Genomic DNA, 20,807 nt, shown 5'->3' on the forward strand with positions numbered 1-20,807 from the left:
ATCTGTGACCAAGTGTTAAAACTGCAAAGTTCTTTTCCTTCTTCTTTAAAAAAGTTAATGTGAATAATCTTCTTTGGTCTGTTATCATTGAGTCTTTGTTACACTGGACATGCAGAGTAGCCTCCAAAGAGCCTCCTCCATCATGTACACACAAACACAGCTTGTAATTCGATACACAAAACTCCAGAAGAAATCCAAATGCCTCTTGCCATAAAGAAAAAGATCCACTGTCTGGAAATCATTCCCGGGGAAGCCACCTAATGTTGGACATCTAATGTATCAAGTTAAGAGAATACACTGAAAACCAGTAGTGACCTAAGGCTTCTCAACAGAAGGCTCCAAGAATTTCACATAAAGTTGCCTGCAGTTTCAACTTCGGTTAGGAAACAGAGGCACAACACAGTTAATGTGAGCTGCCCAATGTCACACTGTGGAGTTTCGGGAGGTGAAGTCCTGGCCCAAAGCCATCACTGGCAAAGCTGCCATCGACCTCGTTCAGCAGAACCTCACTCCAGCTTCCCACCAAGGGCTCTGGAGCTTTCTCCATTTGCTCCCTGCACTGCAGGAGGACAGAGACTTTCTCCTCCTGGCTTTGAGAGGCATAAATTGCCCAGAGCAGACTGTGAGATTTGAAATAGCAGAGAGCAACTTTCTACTCCAGAAGCAGCATTATGGATTTTCATGGAACTACCAAGCACACGTTACCGGGCGCCAGAGAGGCTTTCAGCTGATGCTGCTATCAGTACACGTCTGGCCGACATGATACTATACAAGAGTTTCCCTAATGCACTTGGGTTCTATAAACTCCTGAACTCCCTGTGCTTCAGTCTCAGACTTCAGTAATCATTCTCCAGCGTTCAGCACCTCATCATACAGATTGACAAGACACAATCAATCCTACATCCTACGTACACACCAAGGAAAAAAATCATACTCTCTCTAAGCTGTAGTCTGAAGAGTGTTTGACCTGTAATTTCTTAGCAATCTTGTAGAAAAGATGGAAGAAGGAGTGCATACTCACACAGCTTAATCTGTGAATTTCTCCTTGATTCACTCGCCTTACGGTCCTTCTCTTCCTCCACAGTTCACTGGGCTCCCTCCTGAATCTGGCGCGAAAGCTCATTATATCCGTAGGAATTCAAGCAGCAAACAAACCTCTCTTAAAAACCATGCTCCATTAATCTCCTTCCTTCAGCAGCTTCAGCATAACAACTGTAAACTGCGTATACTGTTCAAGGGGGAAGTAGGTCTAAAACTTACATGCTGTATCCACAGTAACTGAACAGAAAGAAGAAGAAAACCAGCAATAACTCATTTCTTCCTGTGAATAATATTCTGCTATTCAGGCGAGAGTGTCTCATTAAACCATAAATACACCCAGCCCCCACCCCTAATGCAAATCAAAATAGGAAGTTGTAGAAAAAAATGCTTGCAGCTGAACATCTATCTTTGACTCAAACCCCATTACATCCTTTCTCCTCACCACTCTCCTCGATTCAAAAGCCAAAACGGCTGCACTCTTACTTCATGTGCACATATGTCTGCAAGCTAAAAAAAAGGCATTCACACAACAACCACCTCCTCCGAGCCCCTGGTTGCAGACTTCAACCACAGAGCACACAGCAACAGGTTCGTGCTGCTGGGGCCCAGAATCATCTCCACTTTTGGACCAAGGTAACAGTTCCCCTTTCAAAGTGGTGTAAAACATCAGTAAGAGGAAGCACTCTGCAAATTCCTAAATCTGCAGACAGTTATAAAAAGGAAAAAAGAGATACACTTATATGCTAGTACCCAAAATACATTTTGGCTTGTAAATCCTGGGTTTAGAAGTGCTTGTCACCTGCCAGCTAAGAAAAATCAACCCTGCTCCTACTTCAGGTGAGAGTAAAGTTGCCAGTCCAAGCCTGTTCCCCAGATGCCACAGCAGGTCCACTGCCCCACATGGGTGCAACCACAGCAGCTCCCTGGCAGGTCAGGAGCCCCTCACTCAGTGCCTCAGAGGCAATCAGAGCAGTAATACAGACAGTCAAACTGGTTCTAATTAAGGTAGAAGACTTGCTCAATGCTCAGCTGTCTGAAGGCTGGCAGGGCACAAAGGTCTTTTAAAACTGAACAAATGCCCTCAGTGCCCACACATGTGCATACACACACACAGATCCTTCTCTTCTCCTCTGTTCCAGCTAAGGGTTCATCCTGCCGCAGCAGCAAAGCTGCATTCCCCTATGCACATCATCTTTATGTAGCAGGCATTATTTTTTTTTTTTTTTTTATTTTTACTTAATGTGTATAACAAAGGAAAATTGATAGTTTTCCTGCTTTTTTCATCCTGCATATTTTGCAAATTGGACAATAAGCATCTTTTTCACAACTTATTTCAGTTAAACAATCTGAGATCTGCAACTTTACCCTGAGTGCCATTTTTTTTCCTTTCCACCAAATGTGAACTCTTTCACACATTTTGCAGCATTGGTAACATATGATCCAAAGTAACAAACCTCTGCAGCATTTCCACATGGTTGTTCCACATGCAGCATTTCCATGCCGGGAGAGTAGTCACACCAAGCCCAGCGTGTCTGACCTGAACACTACAAACCAACACACTGGTCTGATTAGTTTGCCTTCGCCTTCCAGAGTTGAAACATAGTGCAACTTCATGAGTTAAAAAAATATCTCATCATTATCTTCGCCATTTAGCCTTGTCTTTGAGAAGATCACCTCCTTTAAACTGAGTGTTACCAGCCTGCCGTAAGAATGCTCAAGACAGATTTCACTGTACTCCTACTTAACAGTGAAAAGCATCTGTGTCTGGCACTCAAAACCAGAAAAGACAACAGAAACCCCTTGCCAAGGTATGCAGATATTTCAAGTGGCTACCAATATAGCACTGCAACATTAAGCAAGTTGGAATCACCCTTGTTTTCTCTCAAAACACCACGTTATCTACACCGAGTCCCAAGTGCCTCTCACATAACACGGTGAAGGCAGCTGCCAAGACAAGAGGTCCTTGCCAGAATTTCAACTTAATGCTGGATCCATCAGCTCAGCTGGCTTAACTCTAAGCAGATATCAGTTCCTCTTAGAGGCTCCTTTGCTTATCGACTCCTTTCTGTATTGGTCACACAGAACGAGCTGAGCTCCATCTTCCCTGGCCAAGGCCCTCTCCCAGCTCCCTGCCTCCAGCAGCACCACGGAGCCCTTCCAGGGCGTCCCTTCCACCCAGATAAGGTCATCACTGCTTCCTGAAACTCTGATGAACTCATGTTACTCCCAAACAACACAAAAAATGAACTGGGTTCAAGTTTCCAGCTGGTCTTTATCCAATTTACTCCACTGAGTATCTTCTGTCCAAAGGATTTTCATTCCTAATATTATTAAACTTCATTTATTTCCATATCTCTGACAGCCAGTTTTTCAGACTCAATCCAAAAAGTACCAAGCATTATATTTTCTCAACACCAAGGCATTAACAGGTTGAAGCAATGAAATAACTAATAAGCTAGAACATTCACACAGAGATATAAACAGAACTAATAGTAAAAAAACCTGCAAATAAAGATTCCACATGCTTAGATCTGTTCTGAACACAAGTTGACATCACCAGTCAAATGTCTAATCATGCTTTGTTCTGTGGCAGAAGTATGAAGCAAACTTCATTACCATCAGTGTGACTGCAAAAGATTTCCTAATTTTTCCTCAGACTTCTCCATCTCTTTGATCAAAGATATCAGGTACTTTAAGACGATCATAAAATTGGTTAGGAATAAAGCTTCTGCACTGATTTTGAATTCAGAACTAGCACATATAAGGTGAGAAGTATTATCCATACCCCAGGTTATCCCAAGAAAACAGGTATGTGGTGACAGGTATGTGAACTGCTGTATCAGATTCATCTAGTCAAAATAATGATGTTGAAGCACTTCAAAAAATGACAAAATACGTACGGTGGTGAATTCAGTGTTTGCCCCCTGCTCTGCTATCTTTGCTGAACATTTCCATCTGTTCCTAACATTTAGAATATCTAATATCTAGAAAGGAAAAATATTAACATTTGATATCTCTACTGTTAAGGAATAGCTAACGCATTCCCTTTGCTTCAGAGCCACTAGCATTCAGTTGTCTGATAGGGGACACGAGTTTTTTTTAATAACTTTTTAATTCTATTTTCCTACATTTCTTCTACAGCTTCTGTCCAACTTAATTTATTTTCCTCTTAAATCTAGTCACTGCCATGCTTCATTGCCTTCAGTTTGAAATTATGATATACAGCAATATATAAAAATGTACTGCTGGACAAAACTAATCCACTGCTACAGTATGTTGTGCAATCATTGGAAAATGAATTTCACTAGTGCTTTGCTAGTAGTACTATAAAGATACATGCTTTAGGGACTGAATTTTTGTATCTCCAGCTAACATAAAAACCACTCCCAAACAGGCTAAATATTTGAGTTGCTGTGTAGCAAATACTGAATTCACTATACTCTCCTTCTAATATAATGTAATCTACCACCTCCCATCCAGAAGGATTCAAAAGTGAAACTTCAGTTAGCCACACTGGCTTTTTTAAAAAATAATTTATTTATTTATCCTATTCAAGGGGGGAGGGAGGGAAATCACATGCAAAAATCCAATTCATAGCAAGTTTCAGGGAATTAATGCTTCCCTTCAGCTCAGGACTTCTGTCTGGGAGCAATGTTGACACGTAAGAACAAAGTGCAAGCCAAAAACAGTCTTGACTTATGAGCATATATATATAAATAACTGCACATCTATAGTCATTATGCACTTAATCCTGGCTCAGGCCTTTTGTTTAACAGATTGAGATTTGAGAAAGATAGTTCAATTAAGAAAACTCCTTTTGCTGGAACAAGCTGCCTCAACCTTGTACTGCGCCTATTCTGAAATGAAAAACAAACCTCTCATAACAAAACTTGCTTAATTTTTAAACTAAGACCACCATGATAGCAGTGACACCACCATTCAGGAAGCCTCTGCAATGCAGACCAGCACTGTGAAATTTGGCTGAGAAACTTAATGTTTCACCACTTAGCAGAGTGCAGATGAGACATCTGCCTACCTCCCTTGAATGGCTTGTGGCATTTCCAGTATGTCAGAGTTCCTGGTAGAAACACAGCGATGAAGATGTTGAAGAAAAAACAGAAGGGTGGCAGCCATGCCAAACAACCTGCCCTTGAAGCAGAAACAGAAACACGTCTGCACTTTACAACCATGGCTTCAGCACATGGCCAGCAGGCAGCTCAGGTACTGCGGAGAAGAACAAAAAATATAGCACTCTGGAGAGAGTCACCAAGGGCCAACTTTTTCTTTTTTTTTTTTTTTTTTTTTAAGTTTTAATATTTTCATGTTTCTATTTATTCTAAAAAATTACTTTACATAGCCTTCCAGCCTTTTCTATCCCACATTATGGACACAGGATGCAGAAGTCAAAAAATCTGGAGAACTCGCTGGTATACTCAACAGAGTTAATATCCCATACCACGCAGGCAGTGCCAGTAGCTAAGCTACATTAATACATACTAGTGCTGCTTTTTATAGATCATTAAGGGAGTGGAGCATCTCCCTTATGAGGAAAGGCTGAGGGAGTTGGGTCTCTTTAGTTTGGAGAAGAGGAGACTGAGGGGTGATCTCATTAATGTTTACAAATATATAAAAGGTGAGTGTCATGAGGATGGAGCCAGGCTCTTCTCGGTGACAGCCAGTGGTAGGACAAGGGGTAATGGGTACAAAACTGGAACACAAGAGGTTCCACTTAAATTTGAGAAGAAACTTCTTCTCAGTGAGGGTGACAGATACTGGAACAGGCTGCCCAGGGAGGTTGAGGAGTCTCCTTTTTCGGAGACATTCAAAAGCCACCTGGACACCTTCATGTGTAACCTCATCTAGGTGTTCCTGCTCCGGCAGGGGGATTGGACTGGATGATCTTTCGAGGTCCCTTTCAATCCCTGACATTCTGTGATATTCCTCACCTGGTCTTCAATGCCAGTTCTCCAGCAAACCCACCATCCCTGTCTGTCACAACCCAAACCATGAGGCACAGCAACACTGCTACAAGTCAGTTATGCGCTTGGACAAAGCAAACTGTATAAAATACAATTTGCCACCCTTTCTATGGCCAGAGTGCTTGTCAGGAAACTGGTCGTTGTGAGTGGCAAAACACTGCGTATATTTTCAGATATGATTGCCTAAAATCTACTAAAGGGACTGAGACACTAGAACTGAGGTGTCAATGACTGTACAACACATGTTGGTCCTATCTGGATCTTTCAGGCATCAGGAACAGTGTGTTCTGCAGTGCTTTGTGAGTGCATGTAAAAACTGCACTTTCTGAGAGCTTTATGAGGGAGATCACTACACTGGGAGCAGAAACAGAGCACAGCCACCAGATAACACAGATAGCCCCAGTCACCTCCATCCTAGTACCTTTGTCATCAGTGACTGGTGCGGGGAGATGAAGAAGGGATGGTCTTTTGGAATTAAATGTTCAGTATTGGTCTATGCTTTGACACTTTTTTGTTTTGTTTGGGGTTTTTTGTTTGTTTTTATTAAAGAGGGTAAAAATATGAAATCAAAATAGACAAAAGGCAAAACAATTTAGGTAGGAAAAACTACATATGAAGCAACCTTTTGCAAAGTCACTCTGGTATTGAATCAACTGGAAGCAAATTATGTTTTTATTTTGAGAAATGTGACTCCACTTACGGTCTAACAACTCAAGCTGAAACATCAAGGTTTGCATACAAACCATGTGTGAAGTCATTAGAATAGCTGCTGCTTGCATTTCACCTACAAATCCACACAGCTAGTTCTCACCAGGCAAAGGGCTGGGAATCCATCATGGTAAAGACGACATCAGCACACAACGTGAGCTCTCCAAGACAAAGCAACAATGTCCCTGCATAAATACCCCTGAAAATAAGCCCCTTATATTTGTCAGAGCTCTGCTAACAGACCTTTCCGGACAACAGCCCCCGATGTCGGTGACTCCACCTGTGTCAACCCATTTCTTTCCCCTCCAGCCTGACGGCACGCTGATCTCAGCTATTCCTTCCTCTGTGCCTTCACCTGAACTTCATGCCCCAGATATTGGTGCACTCAGGCAGAATAAATCCGCAAGCAGCCACTGTACTTGTCCTAAAACACACCCTCTTAGTTGAGCTGGTGGTGTCAGGAGCCCTCCATGGGCTGCATTTGCCAGACTTCTTGTGCATTGCCAGAGCTGATAAGATTCATCTGTGGCTGAAAGTATCCCTGGAGGGTTGATAAGACCTAGGGGAGGGCAGTTTGGCATCTCCCAACCTGATCTCATGCACAGCACCCCAAGGGCCCTTACAGCACATTTATATTTCATCACCTCAAAATGGCCTTGTAAGCACCCACAAGAGTTTGCTGATAAAGACGACGCTCCAAAAGCCACTTACTAGCCCTTTCCTGATATTACAGCTCCTACAAAATGTCTTGCTGGTCTCCCATCTGGGAAGCAGGCTGAGCTGAGCCGGCAGCAGTCTCTCCCTCTCTCACCACCTGGGAACATTGCTCCACCTGCACACACCTTCTCACAGTCATGTTTCTACCAGCTAACCCCACAGGAACATAGATGCAACAGCAGTATCATCTCAGCAGCTTTCCAAGCTGGAAACTCATGGGCACCTGGCAACAATAAAATACATTCCCTTGCCAGTAGACAGGGAAGAACCTGTTGATGCAACCCCAATGGCCTCGAGCTGTGTTCAAACAGCATCAGTTACAGAAAACTAGTATTGTGGATCTCACTCATGCAGCTGTTCCTTGTCTACCTCACCCACCACCTGGAGAACACGGCCACGGGGTAGCAAGAAGAGAGGGGGTGCTGGTACCATGCGTGGTGCTGCCCACTGCTCCTCTTGGCAAGTGCGAGGGTCCCTGTGGCACTGCGGAGCTGCAGACTCGGTACAGCACAGCTGGCACTGACTCCTGGTCGGGTATCTTTGCACAGATCAGATAGAAATAGGGCTGTACTTATTCTCTTTAGCAAACAAAATGCTGCTTCTTGCAACAGCAATCAGGTTAGGAGAATAAACTTTCCATTAGCCATGTAGTCCTGCTGATACATATAAAAGTGAAATATGCAATTACTTTAATTTCTTCTTTAGTTTGATCTATTGGGAAATTTCAAACAAACATTACCCTTCTGTTCTCATCTACTTGGACTGGAATTAGCCCCTGATAACAAAACACATACTGATGAAAGACCATAAAAGGCAATTAAATAATTAAATCGTCTAAATTTACTATCTCCAGACATGTCAATGCTGCTGTGATTTTGGCTTCCGCTGCACGCTTTTCTGATTGTAATTCTAATACTGGCTATTCATGCCTACGCTACATTGCTGAAATTATTTTTCTTTTTCTTACCAAGAAAAACTCAGAGCAGACAACATCTGGTTTATAAAGAGAAGCCACATTTTCACCCAAATTTCCAGCTGGAATAACTGAAGCAAAAGGAGGTCAGGCAACTCACTTATTTACTCAAGGTCACAATTAACATCTACAATGCCATAATATTGATATAAAGTACCCTAGAATTCTCTTCATTATTTTTTCTAAGGACTAAAATACACTCCCCTCCATATGTGTGCAAGCTGATTGTATGACCATTATTGTGTTTGACATCACATACTTGTAACATATATTCAATGTTACAAATTCCTGTAACCCTCTTCTAGCACCTGTGGGTATCTTAAGCAATTAAGAAAACAACTGCATATAATAATTCATCATTTGGATCCTACAACTGAAAGCTAAATAATGGCATTTTGGAAGAGAGAAAAGGCACACAAATTTCAAAAGCTGATATGCAAGATTATTTTCTTATTTTAGCAAAAAAAGAGACTGAAAGATAAAACTCTGGAAGTCAGATTTACATTCGTTAAGTTTGGTATGTGGAAAACAGAAAGAGACAACTTGCACGCTTTTAACATTCCCCTTCTCTTACTGATCTCTCAGAACACAGGAAAACAATGTAGTCTAACAGATAGTGCCAACACCTGATATGGTATTTCTTACTCTGACATACCTTCCTGTACACCTGGAGAATCGTTTCACTTTTCCAGGTTTTGTTTTTAATTTCTTAATTAAAAACTGCTAATCCTAATTGAGACTTATAACAAACATGCAGCCTTCAGATTATCAAAATAAGGCAAAAAACCTCTAAACAGACACCAAACTGGCAGTGATTAGGAACCCAGAGTGAGCCCTACAGTTTGTAAAAGCCTGTGTAAAGTTATTAAAACGAAATATAACGCCAACCTTGGCAAAAAAAAGAAATGTAATCCAGCAAGTTCTCCTCCCTCAGCTACCCCAACCTCCCAGCAAGGACAACCCAGCCGCCTGCTGCGGATCCTGATATGCAGACCCGGCTCCGCGCACCAGATCACTCGCAATGTGGGCCCGTGCACAGGGACCATAACCTGCAACAATGCAAAATAATTCCTGGGATTAGAGTCAATCAAGCTGACATACCCGCATGCGTAAGAGGCAAGACAATGCCAAGTACAATACTATTTCAGCAGCAAAGTACTGGATGTTCAGCTGGATATCACACTAAATTCCTGTTTATGTAAGCATAGTCATACTGGGTAGGATGGAAGTTCATCTAACTGAGATTTCTGCACCTGTGAGAATCTACAAATTTTAGGTAAAAGTAGAGAAAATAGTATAATAATATTTCTCCTGAATACTCTTCCAATTCCTATTCATGCAGGTTCCCAGCACCTGCATATTTACTAGTTCTCAAAAGACCTTTCTCTCATGAATTTTTCTAGTCATTCTTTCAATCTACACAGACACTATAGATGCTAAAACTGGATTTCTGTGCCACAATGTTTAACATTCATTCTGTGATTTTTTTTTTCCACCAAATTTGCCCCTATTTGTTTCATTTGATGATTCCCTAATTCTCTTGTGGAGAGAAGACACTGCAAGCAAAGTTTATCTGTCTCTGACCCTAGTCAATTTTTGACACCCACTGTACCCCTTCAGAGTTATTTTTCAGGCCAGTCCAAGACTAACTTTGCTGATCCTCCTCACTTTTCTCTCCAATTTTCCAGTTCCAGTAACTCTGTTTTGAATTGTACAAGGTATTAAAGCCCTCCCAAGAAGCTGCTATGGAACTGCTATCCAAGGACAAATAAAAATGCAATATTTATTTATGATTTCTCAGTAAGCAGGAAAGCAAGACCAAAACTACGTCATTCTTAACACAGTAGAGCTGGTCTAAGTTTCCAGGTCCCAGCCTCTGCAAGACAGAGAGCTGAATCACAGTAATTCCTCCTGCCTTATCATCAATCCTAAACTGGTCATCGACAAACTTACACTGTGCCAAGAGTTTTTTTTTTAATTTGGAAATTCTGTTTGGGGTTTTTTAATTTGGAAATTCTGGAAAGTCCAGAAAATTCCCTCTTACTGTAGCTAGAACATACTGACTCCTACTAAGCACCACTTGAGCTGGATACAAAAGAATTGGTCAGGAAAGCAGAAGCTAAGAGGTTAACTTCTGATTTCTCACAAATACACACTACAGCCAGGCATAAACAAGTGCCAGAAAAGGATGTGGATGGGAAATAAAGCAGTTTGCTGCAGTTCCTCCTCACTCACCTCCTTGTTCTGCCTGAAACACCGCAGACATGGTCTGACTCAAAGAGCAAATCCTTTTGTGAAAATATTTCCAAGAAATACAGTTGTCTTTTGCATGCATTTTACAAAAATCAATGTTTAGCCACCAATTCAGATTCTTTTTGCAGGCTCATGTAACTTAAAATTGCCTTTGATTTCATTTTAAAAAGGAAAATTGGCAAGCACTTAGTATGTGCAAAAGCTTCTGGCAGCTCCAAAATACTGTGTAAAGAAACTTCTCAGTGGGAGCTGGTACAAATTTTATGTCAGCTCATCTCTCAAACATTTAACTTGGGCAGGTCTTTTCTCGTGCATTCTTCAAGAACTTGCTTTTTTACATAGTGAAAACAATTTAGAGCTACATTTTATTAACTGATATTTACAGTTTCAATTAGATTTGGAGAAGTAAGGCAAAAATATATTGGTACAATTCCAGGCTCGGATTCACTTTTATTTTCTATCTAAAAAACAGAATTAAGCATATGTTAGTAAACATTTCTATTATTTCCAAATAGTTGTTCAAGTTCAAACTGTGTTCATAAGTTTTTTCTGATTTTCTATACATTCTGCTAAAATATTTTGTATTTACACAAGTGTTTGAGGAATGAGCACACTATCTATCCGAGCTGCTTGGTCAGAGGGTTTCTGAACAAAAGCAGGTGACGATGCACAAACATGCTGATCACAAGTCCTTCCCCAGTGGTTGTCTTTGATACATCATCAGTAGAAACAAAATCAGATGCTAGAAGGGGCAAACAGTCATCACAAAGAATCAGATGAATCACGAACAACAAAAAATATAGTATCTTAAATACTAGAAAACATATTCATTAAAAGTCTGCATAGAAACAGCAAATGTTTCCTACTGAGTGTACCAGATTCAAGGTTAGGATTACTGTCGCTGTATCTTTCACATATCTGCTGCTCACATTCATCTGGAGGTTGTGCTATGGAGCACATGTCTAACACATGGGAGCAGATAGCCAACGAGGGACTTGGCTTCTTTCGTAACAGGCCAGTTACAAGATAAAAGGAGACCCAACTGCAAGGTCATAAGGCCAAAGAAACCGGAGGTTCCTGGCAACAAACAAGCTTTTAGATAACTGGTTAAATCACTGCACCTCCTCAAGGGCTATGCCCTTGCTTAAAGCCAAAGAGCTAACAGTGGTCAATAGCCAGAGGAATGCAAGCACTGCAGAAGCCAAAACAGAGTCACCGCCTGAATAAGCAAATGGAGACACAAGCACCAGCTGGCAGGTGGATGCTCCATGCCTGGTTGTTTATTCTGGGAGGTCTAGGGAGATGAGAAAAGGCTCCCCAAGCACTTGTGAGAATGGGTTAAAGACAGGAAAAGAGCTAAGACAATGAAAAGAACAAAGTGCAGATCAGCTAGGTGAACACCTTTTGTTCTTTACCTTAAAGCCACAAGCATCTAACAGTGACAAAAACCAGGCCAAATTCCAAGCTCCGTTTCTCCCACGAACTTGTCCTCCTCTGTAACCCAACTAATATCAGATCTCCTACAGAGACAGCTGCAATGCATGCTTGTACAGAATTTACTAATGGAAGAAACATCTCAAAAAGGACAGTGGAGCATCTGGTTCCAGGAATCTACATTTCAGTAATTAATCTCTTCACTGTTAAGGCTTACCCCGTAAAAGAGCCAATTTTAGCACATAAGTCACAACCTGTGAAAAACATCAAGGCAACACCGAACCGTTATTGAAACACCAAAGAAAGTAATTGGTGATTGATGACACGATGTTCAACTCCCAAAATCCTAGTTACATAGTTAACTACTGGTTGATCTATCAAGGCCACACAGATTTTTCACCCTAACTTCAGAATTTTTTTTTTTGAGCTAAACACGCAAGCAGCACAGAATTACACTTTTTGATCCGTTTCACTGCATTGAGTCAAAACCTTATTCTGCTAGATTTGCACACATATAACTAAGAACTGAATCTGGCTGTCTCATCTTCAAGCAAGTATCAAAACTAATGAAAAGAAAATGAGCACAGCAGTTGACAGATGAGAAGTGAGGAAAAACAAACACCAAAGGCATGAAGTGTTCTATTCAATTGGTTCCATACACTGTATTCAGAGTGATCCCTGAGGCAGAAAGAAGCCTGACAAACATTACAATGGCTATTTTTCATTGAAAACCACACACAGAGAAACTATTATGTGTTAAGCTAACCACAAATTGGCAATAATTATTAACAGACTGCAATTGTAGAAGATATTGCACACAAATTCTTTCTGTTTAGACAGAACATAACATTTTGTTCTGAAGAGGCACTAAATTAACAGGATGAAAAATGTATTTTTTTTTTTATAAAATGTATTTATTTACAAAATTCCCCAAGTTTAAAATAAGAGTCCTAGCAGAAGCGAAATGATTGAGCCCCAGAACAACAAAGGAATCAGTTTTGTTCTGACTGGAAATGTGTGCATGTACACACAGCTACCACACCTCAGGGTAGAAGATCAGGGACCACATGATCCAGCTTCAGCTGGACTAGACTAGGAACAACACCCCAGGATGATGTCAGACCCTTGTCACCCAAAATATCCTGCAGTATTCATGTGACATGCTTCTTGGTGCTGAATCCTCACTCTTTCCCCACCGTGCTACTCCTCACTCCAATCATTAATTTAAGCTGGAAGCCTTAATTATTTAAGGAAGTGATTCAAAACTATAAGACCAGGAACTGTTCCTGTATTTCCTAGACACTCTGTCCTCCTCCATCTTCCTTAGCTCCAAATGCTCTGAGAACACCGTGCTTGTTGCTGTGTTCCTGAAACAAATACTGCAGTGAACCAGAGCCCAGCTACTTGAGTACTTTGGCAGATAATTCATTTCTTGTTTCACTCGCAAAAGCAGAGCTGCCAGTTAGTACTAGATGACAGGCTCAAAAATGCCAAAATGCCACTTAGCCTTAGAAATGAAATCCTGCATTTTGCCTTTTGGTTAAGGGAACATCAAAGCCATTTGCCTGCATTTGTCCAGTCCCTCTTAAGCTACAGGAGGTATCACAACCTGGAACTAGGCTGTATTCACCCACACAGCAGCAGTAGCCATCTAATAGTCACAAAGTGGTGATGGCTCTTGTCAAAACCTTGTATGATTCAGGAAATGTAATCTAGAAGTCAGAATATCCCTTGAGAGTTTTTACAGGTGGCAAACCCCCTGGGATGCACAGAAAAAGAGAAGATCATCAATGCCAGCCACAGAAAGTTTTACCGCACACATTAATCACACTTCAGTTTACACTACAGATGTACTGACAGCATCTATTCCTCGATTTATCTTGCTGTGGCAGCTAATGGTGGAATGGTTCAGCAGCTGCTATTACGTGACGTGACGCCTGTTGCACTGTGTCCTCCATCGCTGGCCAGAGACTGCTACAGAGGCCATGGAGCAACAAAGCCTTTCCACATGCATTAAAACCAAATTATTCTGATAGATGGATGAATACGAAGCATGGAGATTAAGGCCCAGAGGTACAACTCGTCGTCTCTCATGATCAATGAAACTTTGCATAAGGCTTTTGTCTGAAATGTGCTGAACTGTAATTCTGGTTTATCTGAACTGGGTTTAGACCAAGTGTATTAAGATTACAGATGTAAAGAAGCAGCTTCATGGAAGTGAGAAATATCAGGAGCAATTCTGTCACACTCCATTCAGATTTCCAGTCCACTCAGGAAAGGTCTGGAGTACGCTTATTCTGAAGTCAAAGCACAAGATGGTTTTCCACTTTAGGAAGAAAGGGGTGGATGGAGGGCAAGGGAGGAGGAATTAAGAATAGTAGAGAGAGGTATGGTCACTGTGAAGCAAAACCTCAGCTTTTGATAAGAACAAAGAGGAATGAAAAAGCAGTATCAGAATATCTTGATGTGTCAATGTAGAGCAGTGGTGACTTGCCCTCGAAAAAATCAAATCTTACAGCAGTGTGCCTAATTAATTTAAAATGAGAATAAATGGCATTTTCCACTTGGTTTCTCTCTTTCTTACCACTGAACTCTTCTCTTACACAGTGCCTTTGCCTCGACAGCTCTCCCTCCCAGCTTTGCCTGTCCCAGCAGCTTTTACTTTGGCAGTACTTTGGCTGGCCAGTGTTCTCCAGGGGCCTCAGTTTCTTTATGGCTCCCTTCCTAACTCAGCATACCTCTTACAGGGCATAGTTGTTTCCCGGCTAAATCAATATCCCTCTGTTTGTAGCCAAGGGCCTGAAATAGACTCTGGATTCAGCTATATGCATTTAAATCCTCATCAGCTCTACTCAGAGGATTCTATACCTACAACAGCATGAAAAATAAAGCCTAGCCTGGCTCTCAGTGCTGCAGCCAGGAGTGAGTTAACGTCAGTGAGAGGCAACGTCTGAGGACTGGCAGTAGTATCATTTCCTGAAAGCACTAGTTTAATTTACTATTCCTTTGTACGGTTTTGGACTCCATTGCAGCTCACCATACTCAGCAGAAGAGAACCATTCTACCAGAGCCTGTGCCAAGGATAGCACATAGACATTAAGATGACAAGAGCTGCTGCCTCCAGGCTGCTGCTCCCCTCCCAGCCCCAGGCTCTCTGCTCCAGCTGCTGTGCACAGTGCAGGTCAGGGCTCCAGCTGCAGGCACACCTGCTAGTAATGCAAACACCCGAGACATGCTGGGTGCAAGTGTGAAGCATCACAGGTAGATTCCTGCAGCCTTCTGGCTCACACAAACTGCCTGCACTGCCCCAACCCCTCTCCTGTGCACTATGGACAGCAACACCACTAACGGAGATGTGCTCTTGTATCGGAGCTTGGGCAGCGTGGTGCATCCTTCCTGCTCAGCCAAGACACAGCAGCAGGCAGACTGCTGATCCCTGCCCCTTTCTGTGGATATGAACTGTCAGCCTAACCTCCCCACGCAGTCTGGTCAGGGCAATGCCAGGGTCAGTCACATATCCCATTGCACAGCCTCACTGTGGGAGGCAAAACATCAAATGATTTGAACTGAGTTATGAGTCTGGAACTATTTGATGTTCATAAAACTACAAGATGCACATAAAAAGCAGAGAACATCTCTGAAAATAGACCTAGAGACTGCTGGTCACCAATACACATATATATACACATAAATATATGTATATACTTATATATAAAATGCTTATATATTTCTGCCCAATGATACATTGTCCACTAAAAGCATGAAACAAAATACCTCTAATAAATTTTGCGTGAAATACATTGCGAAGCTTTTTCTTGATGTCTCCAGAACTCCAAAGATATTATTTTAGTTATTCTAGATGGTTCATCTTGTGCCTAGCACTTGGCATTTAGATTTATATTCATCTCTTTATTATTACCCAAGGTTTATATTTTCTTTTTAACTTATTCCAGCATTTAATACTGTGATAAACACAGGAAAGCAGACAAACATAGATTCAAGATCTGCACCCATGGCTGATTTGGCATATGAGGGCACCATAGCATATAACTAGCTTTCGGTTCCTACAACCAGAGCTCGCTCAATTCCAAAATCCCACACCAGCCAGATCACTGGGATTTTTTTCTCAACTCTCCAGCCTTCCTCTGTAGGAAAATCTAAAGAGCAAAACAACCAAGTGAAACATGGAAAACTGGCATTTGCTACAGCCCATCAGAGCTAGAGCCAAGCAGAACTGCAGACAGAGCATCGCAGACAAAACTGTGACAAATCAAGCATGTGTGTGCATAGATTTGTTTATAAATGTTCTTATTATGCAAAGCAGTGTGGCTGTAGATGGCCAAAGTTTGAAAAACCTGAAGTGGTTTGCTCTTTTTGCCTTTTTTCCTTCTTTCGTTCTTTCTTTCTTGTATTTGTTTCTCTCGTTGCCTTCTTGGCTTTGATCAGGGTACTTTGCCTTTCTCTAGGTCAATTTTCTTATCTCTCAAGAAGCATTTTGAAGATACACCCTAACTTTTTTTGTCATAAGCACAAAACCACAAAGCCTTCACAAAGCACTCTCAGGGACTGCTACTTAGAGAGACTTTTCCGTGCCCCTTTAATTTATACTCTACTCTTTCAGGTACATTTTTTTTTTTTTAATCCGTCATTACTGTATTGTTTTGAGTCCACATTCTTCATAAGCTGTCATAGGCATTTGGTTAATAGATTCATAATAATTTCATTCAATGTATTGTCATACTACACATGTTGCCACAACACTAATAAGAAGCGAAAGCAACAGAAAATGTTGTTGCTCAGAGTACTAAAGTCAGATGGAGAAGATTTGCTCAGTGGAAAAAGGCTTTTTTTTTAAATGCCATCTCTTTTTCAACCATATGCATACTTTACATATTACTGCAACACTGAAGTATGAAAACAGATCCACATCTTGGGCTCATTCTCTTCGGTATTTAAGAAACTGCACCCAGAGCCATAGCTGCTGCATAAACTGGTAAAAACACAAACTTTCTTTCAGCACAGAAGAGCAAACCCTGCTCTGAAGAGGATAGAAGGACATGGTCCCTCTCACGCTGCTCTGTTGCTGGGGGTGCTCAGCCCCACAGACCCCTGGGAGCAACCAGCAGGGAAAGGAAGGGGCTGGTGATCCCCAGCCTTTACCTGCAGCCCTCCTGGGCATTTGGCACAGAGGGAAAAGAAGTCCTAAAGGTAAAAGGAACAGTTGCAAAAACGGCTCTGAAGTAGAACTGCATTTTGTGCATCGCTTACTACTTTCCCTCTAACATTATTCATGTATTCAAACATAGGCCTGTTTCTGCTTCTGCTGAGACTAAGCACCAAAGAGGAAGTTGATTAAGGTCAAACAAAGCTGTTTATTGTTGGTTAAAAACGTATCACGCATTGAAGCTTCGGACTTGAGCTACAAGCTGACTATTTCGAATATTTCTTTTGAACATTACAGCCCTGGATAGTCTTGCTTTTCAAAGACAATCCCTCCTCCAAGACACTGGAAGAAGAGAAAACCCTTCTCTTCCAGAGCTGAGCCTCATGCCAACCTCCAAGAGCCACTGCAAGTCCTCCTCATTCCAGTGCACACAGACACATTCCCACCTATGGAAACAGTAAGTCATGAGTCGGAGACCTTGCCATTCTTAGAGTTGCCATCTATTGACAGGACTTCGTTTGCATGTGGCACAAATTTTCAGAAGGTAAATGCATACAAATGAGGAAATGAATGCACTGAATTATTTTAACTAGAAAAATAAAATTAACACAGATCATGCAACAAAACTTAAGGAACAAAATTCTAGGTTAAACTTTAGTATTAGATGAGGAAAAAAATCTGAAAGCCATGTTTTTATTGTTTCTACTTTTAGAAGACTAAAATTCTGTTCACAAACTAAGTGACCTGAGAAGCAGCTCAGGCAGTGCCCCAGCCCCATCTGCACATCGGAGCAGAGCAGTCACCCAGCATCTGTGCTACAAGGGAGGTTCTCTTACTTCTTCTGTAACTGGAAAGAGTAAAGAAAAATCTCTGCAAGCTGTCTCTTTTCCAAGATGAAAAACTGAATAAAGAGAATAGCACTGTCACCTTGCTCTGTTGCTGTGTTCAAGCTAGCACGTCAGTTCAAGTTATGGTATTTTACTTAAAATGCAAAAAATTTTACTATGCTTTTGTGTAGTTGGTTACCAAGAGCCAGGGAAGGTCGGCAGGGGGAAGGCAGAAAGGAAGATTATATCCTCAAATATCACACTTTGCTTTTATCTTCCACAGAAATCTCAGCTGCCAGGGTTCATAATAAATCGCATGAAGAAACAAAGAATGACCTACTAGATAAAGCTCAACTTTCTTTTCAATGTACAAGTTCCAAATGCAAAGCATCATCCTAAATGTTAGTCCCGCCACTCCACACACCAAACAGTTCCACATAACCTCATGTACTAAATTTTCTTCCCTTAGGCATCTTCCTCATCTCCCTTTCCTTGCAGAAACAACATGTACAGTCATTTGCATTAACTCTACATAGGTTTTTAATATCTCAAACCTCACCATCTAATTGACTTATTTTGAAAAAACAGCTTTTACAGACACACTCTTAAGATACAGAAAACAAGACGATCTATTAAATGCAGAGTCACTGAACCCATGATTCAAATTGTACATCTAGTTAAAGGTTGTTTGGATACTTATTTTGTGTGTCTCTGGCAACTCCCAGGACTGTGTCCAAGAGAAGATGACACACAACAGTAACTGATGAAGAATTTCCAGTTTTGTCTTTCTAACATCTCTCCCTGCGCTGTGGACCCAGCCAAGATCCAAAACTGACCACCAATCTGCCTTGCCCAAGAATAAAACCAGATTTCTAATTAAACTGAAGAGGAAAAAATAATTTCTGTGAATAAAGACATCGCTTTCTGCAAGGCGTGAATGCTAGAAATGTAAAGTCTAAAGGTTTAATTCAGTGGTTAGGAGGCAGGTGTTAAGCAATAGCTGAGGCTGTACTTGGGCCTCTCCCTTTCTCATGAAGTGTACCCACTGCATCTACTGCCTGGAGTGCCACTGGCAAAGGCACCATTCCTAGAAGAATATCCTACAAGAATATTCCCCTTCAGGGATTAAAAAAGGAAAACAGGGCATATCCTACAGAGCTGTATACTTACTGGAAGTATTTTAGGTAGACTGCTGTTCTCTCTGCCTCAGGATTACTTTCTACATAAAGGCAACAATGAGATTTTACTTTTGTTTCACACGGGAATGGCAAACTTGCAAGAATATGCAGCAGAGCCTGGGCACTAAAAAAGCCATTCAAAAAGGAGGCACAGTTTATCTCCTGAAATCAATACCAAACACTAACACTCTCAGCAGGAAGCATATAGTCAGTGGCACACAGGCTACAAGTAGAAGGACCATTTCATCTGAATGCATGGAAGGATAAAATGCCAGATCTTCAGCTGACAAAAGCTAACAGCCTCTGGTGATTGCACCCAGGCATGTCAGTGTATTTCAGATACTCTGCATTTGGGGATTGCTTCACCCCTCTTCTTTGTGCATCTCAATCAGTCACTGCCGTCAGACATGAAAACTCAGTAATCTCCTTGGATCAGTTTAGCTCCTGGCATCTGCACCATGTGCATAATGACACTGTGAACTAAACACTCTTTTGCTTGTCTACATAGTTGTCTCCACTGTATTATCCAGACATAAACTCCAATGATCTACAACAGATACAGGGGAAAAAAAACATAATCTGTTAGGACCATAACACACTTTATTAAGGTTCAGTAGCCTCCAGTTCTCTTTATCATGCTGCTCTTTCAAGTAACGTGTTCTGGTGGAAACAGAACCATCCATTTCTGCCACAGAAGTTCTCTGAAGCAGTGCTTTCTTCTCTGTGTCAGGTCTCCACACCATTACTAAGCCTAGCTGCAAAGTTCAATGACAAATTATTTTAGATAGTTTATGTAGTTTACTGCTTCTAAACAAAGACGCACAGTAATAATATACAACCAGAAGAGAAAGGTGTGTGAGGGAAGATCATTTCCCAGAGTCGTCCCCTGCCCAGCACCTTTCCTTCAAAGCACCTGCCTGCACCTACACCAGCCTCCTGACAGAGCTGAACCACTCATCCTCCTCTTCTCAACAGAATCAAGGTGAGAAAATGACCCCGTGATGTCCTGGGGAAGGGCAGTCTTTTGACAGGACAAACACCAGTGCATTAACTCTTGCTGCAGAAAACATAAAGCCCCCGTTCCTGTGATGGGTGAATGTGTTTGAGACAGAGAAGGGACCCCAGAAAGCTCGCATTTAGCAGCAGGTAACAGAGCATCTGACCAGTGTGTCTCCTCTGGGTCTGCCCAGCTCTGTGGGGTGATGGACAGCTGACACAGTTCTGTCCACACCACAGCAAAGCCTCACACCTCTGAGAGCCCAGGGACCTCCGCTGTAGCTCTCAGCGCCCCACTCTCCCAGGATATACTGCACAAAGAACCGCAATTCGTGCTGCTGATAACTGTGTCTGGGTATGGGAGGCTGGTACAGTGCTTGCTGCCATGACACTCAAGACTCTCCCTTTCTTACACGGACTGAAGGAAGTTGCACAGGTGATCCATGCTCAGACATCCTGCAGTTTCTTCCAGATCCTTCTCACTTCATTATGCTTGAAATTACTACCAGGAAGGAGACAGTTATTTGTTTAAATGCT

General features: G+C 41.7%; 1 protein-coding gene across 18 annotated transcripts in view; it reads right to left on the reverse strand.

Annotated features, from left to right (window-relative positions):
- DOCK10 (dedicator of cytokinesis 10) overlaps window positions 1–20,807 on the reverse strand; it is a 154,474-nt gene that overhangs the window by 106,257 nt on the left and 27,410 nt on the right. For 2 of the 18 annotated variants that reach the window (XM_071812473.1, XM_071812472.1), the window contains exon 1: window positions 1,022–1,312. The exons of 14 other annotated variants lie outside the window; for them this stretch is intronic. In XM_071812473.1, coding sequence (XP_071668574.1) covers window positions 1,022–1,123 — 102 coding nt within the window. In that variant the 5' untranslated portion in view covers window positions 1,124–1,312. Of the gene's footprint in view, window positions 1–1,021; window positions 1,313–20,807 lie in introns of those variants that run through there. 2 more of the 18 variants (XM_071812474.1, XM_065844313.2) reach the window with 2 other exon arrangements.

This window comes from Patagioenas fasciata, chromosome 9 (assembly GCF_037038585.1).
Source record: "Patagioenas fasciata isolate bPatFas1 chromosome 9, bPatFas1.hap1, whole genome shotgun sequence".
Lineage (NCBI taxonomy): Eukaryota > Metazoa > Chordata > Aves > Columbiformes > Columbidae > Patagioenas > Patagioenas fasciata.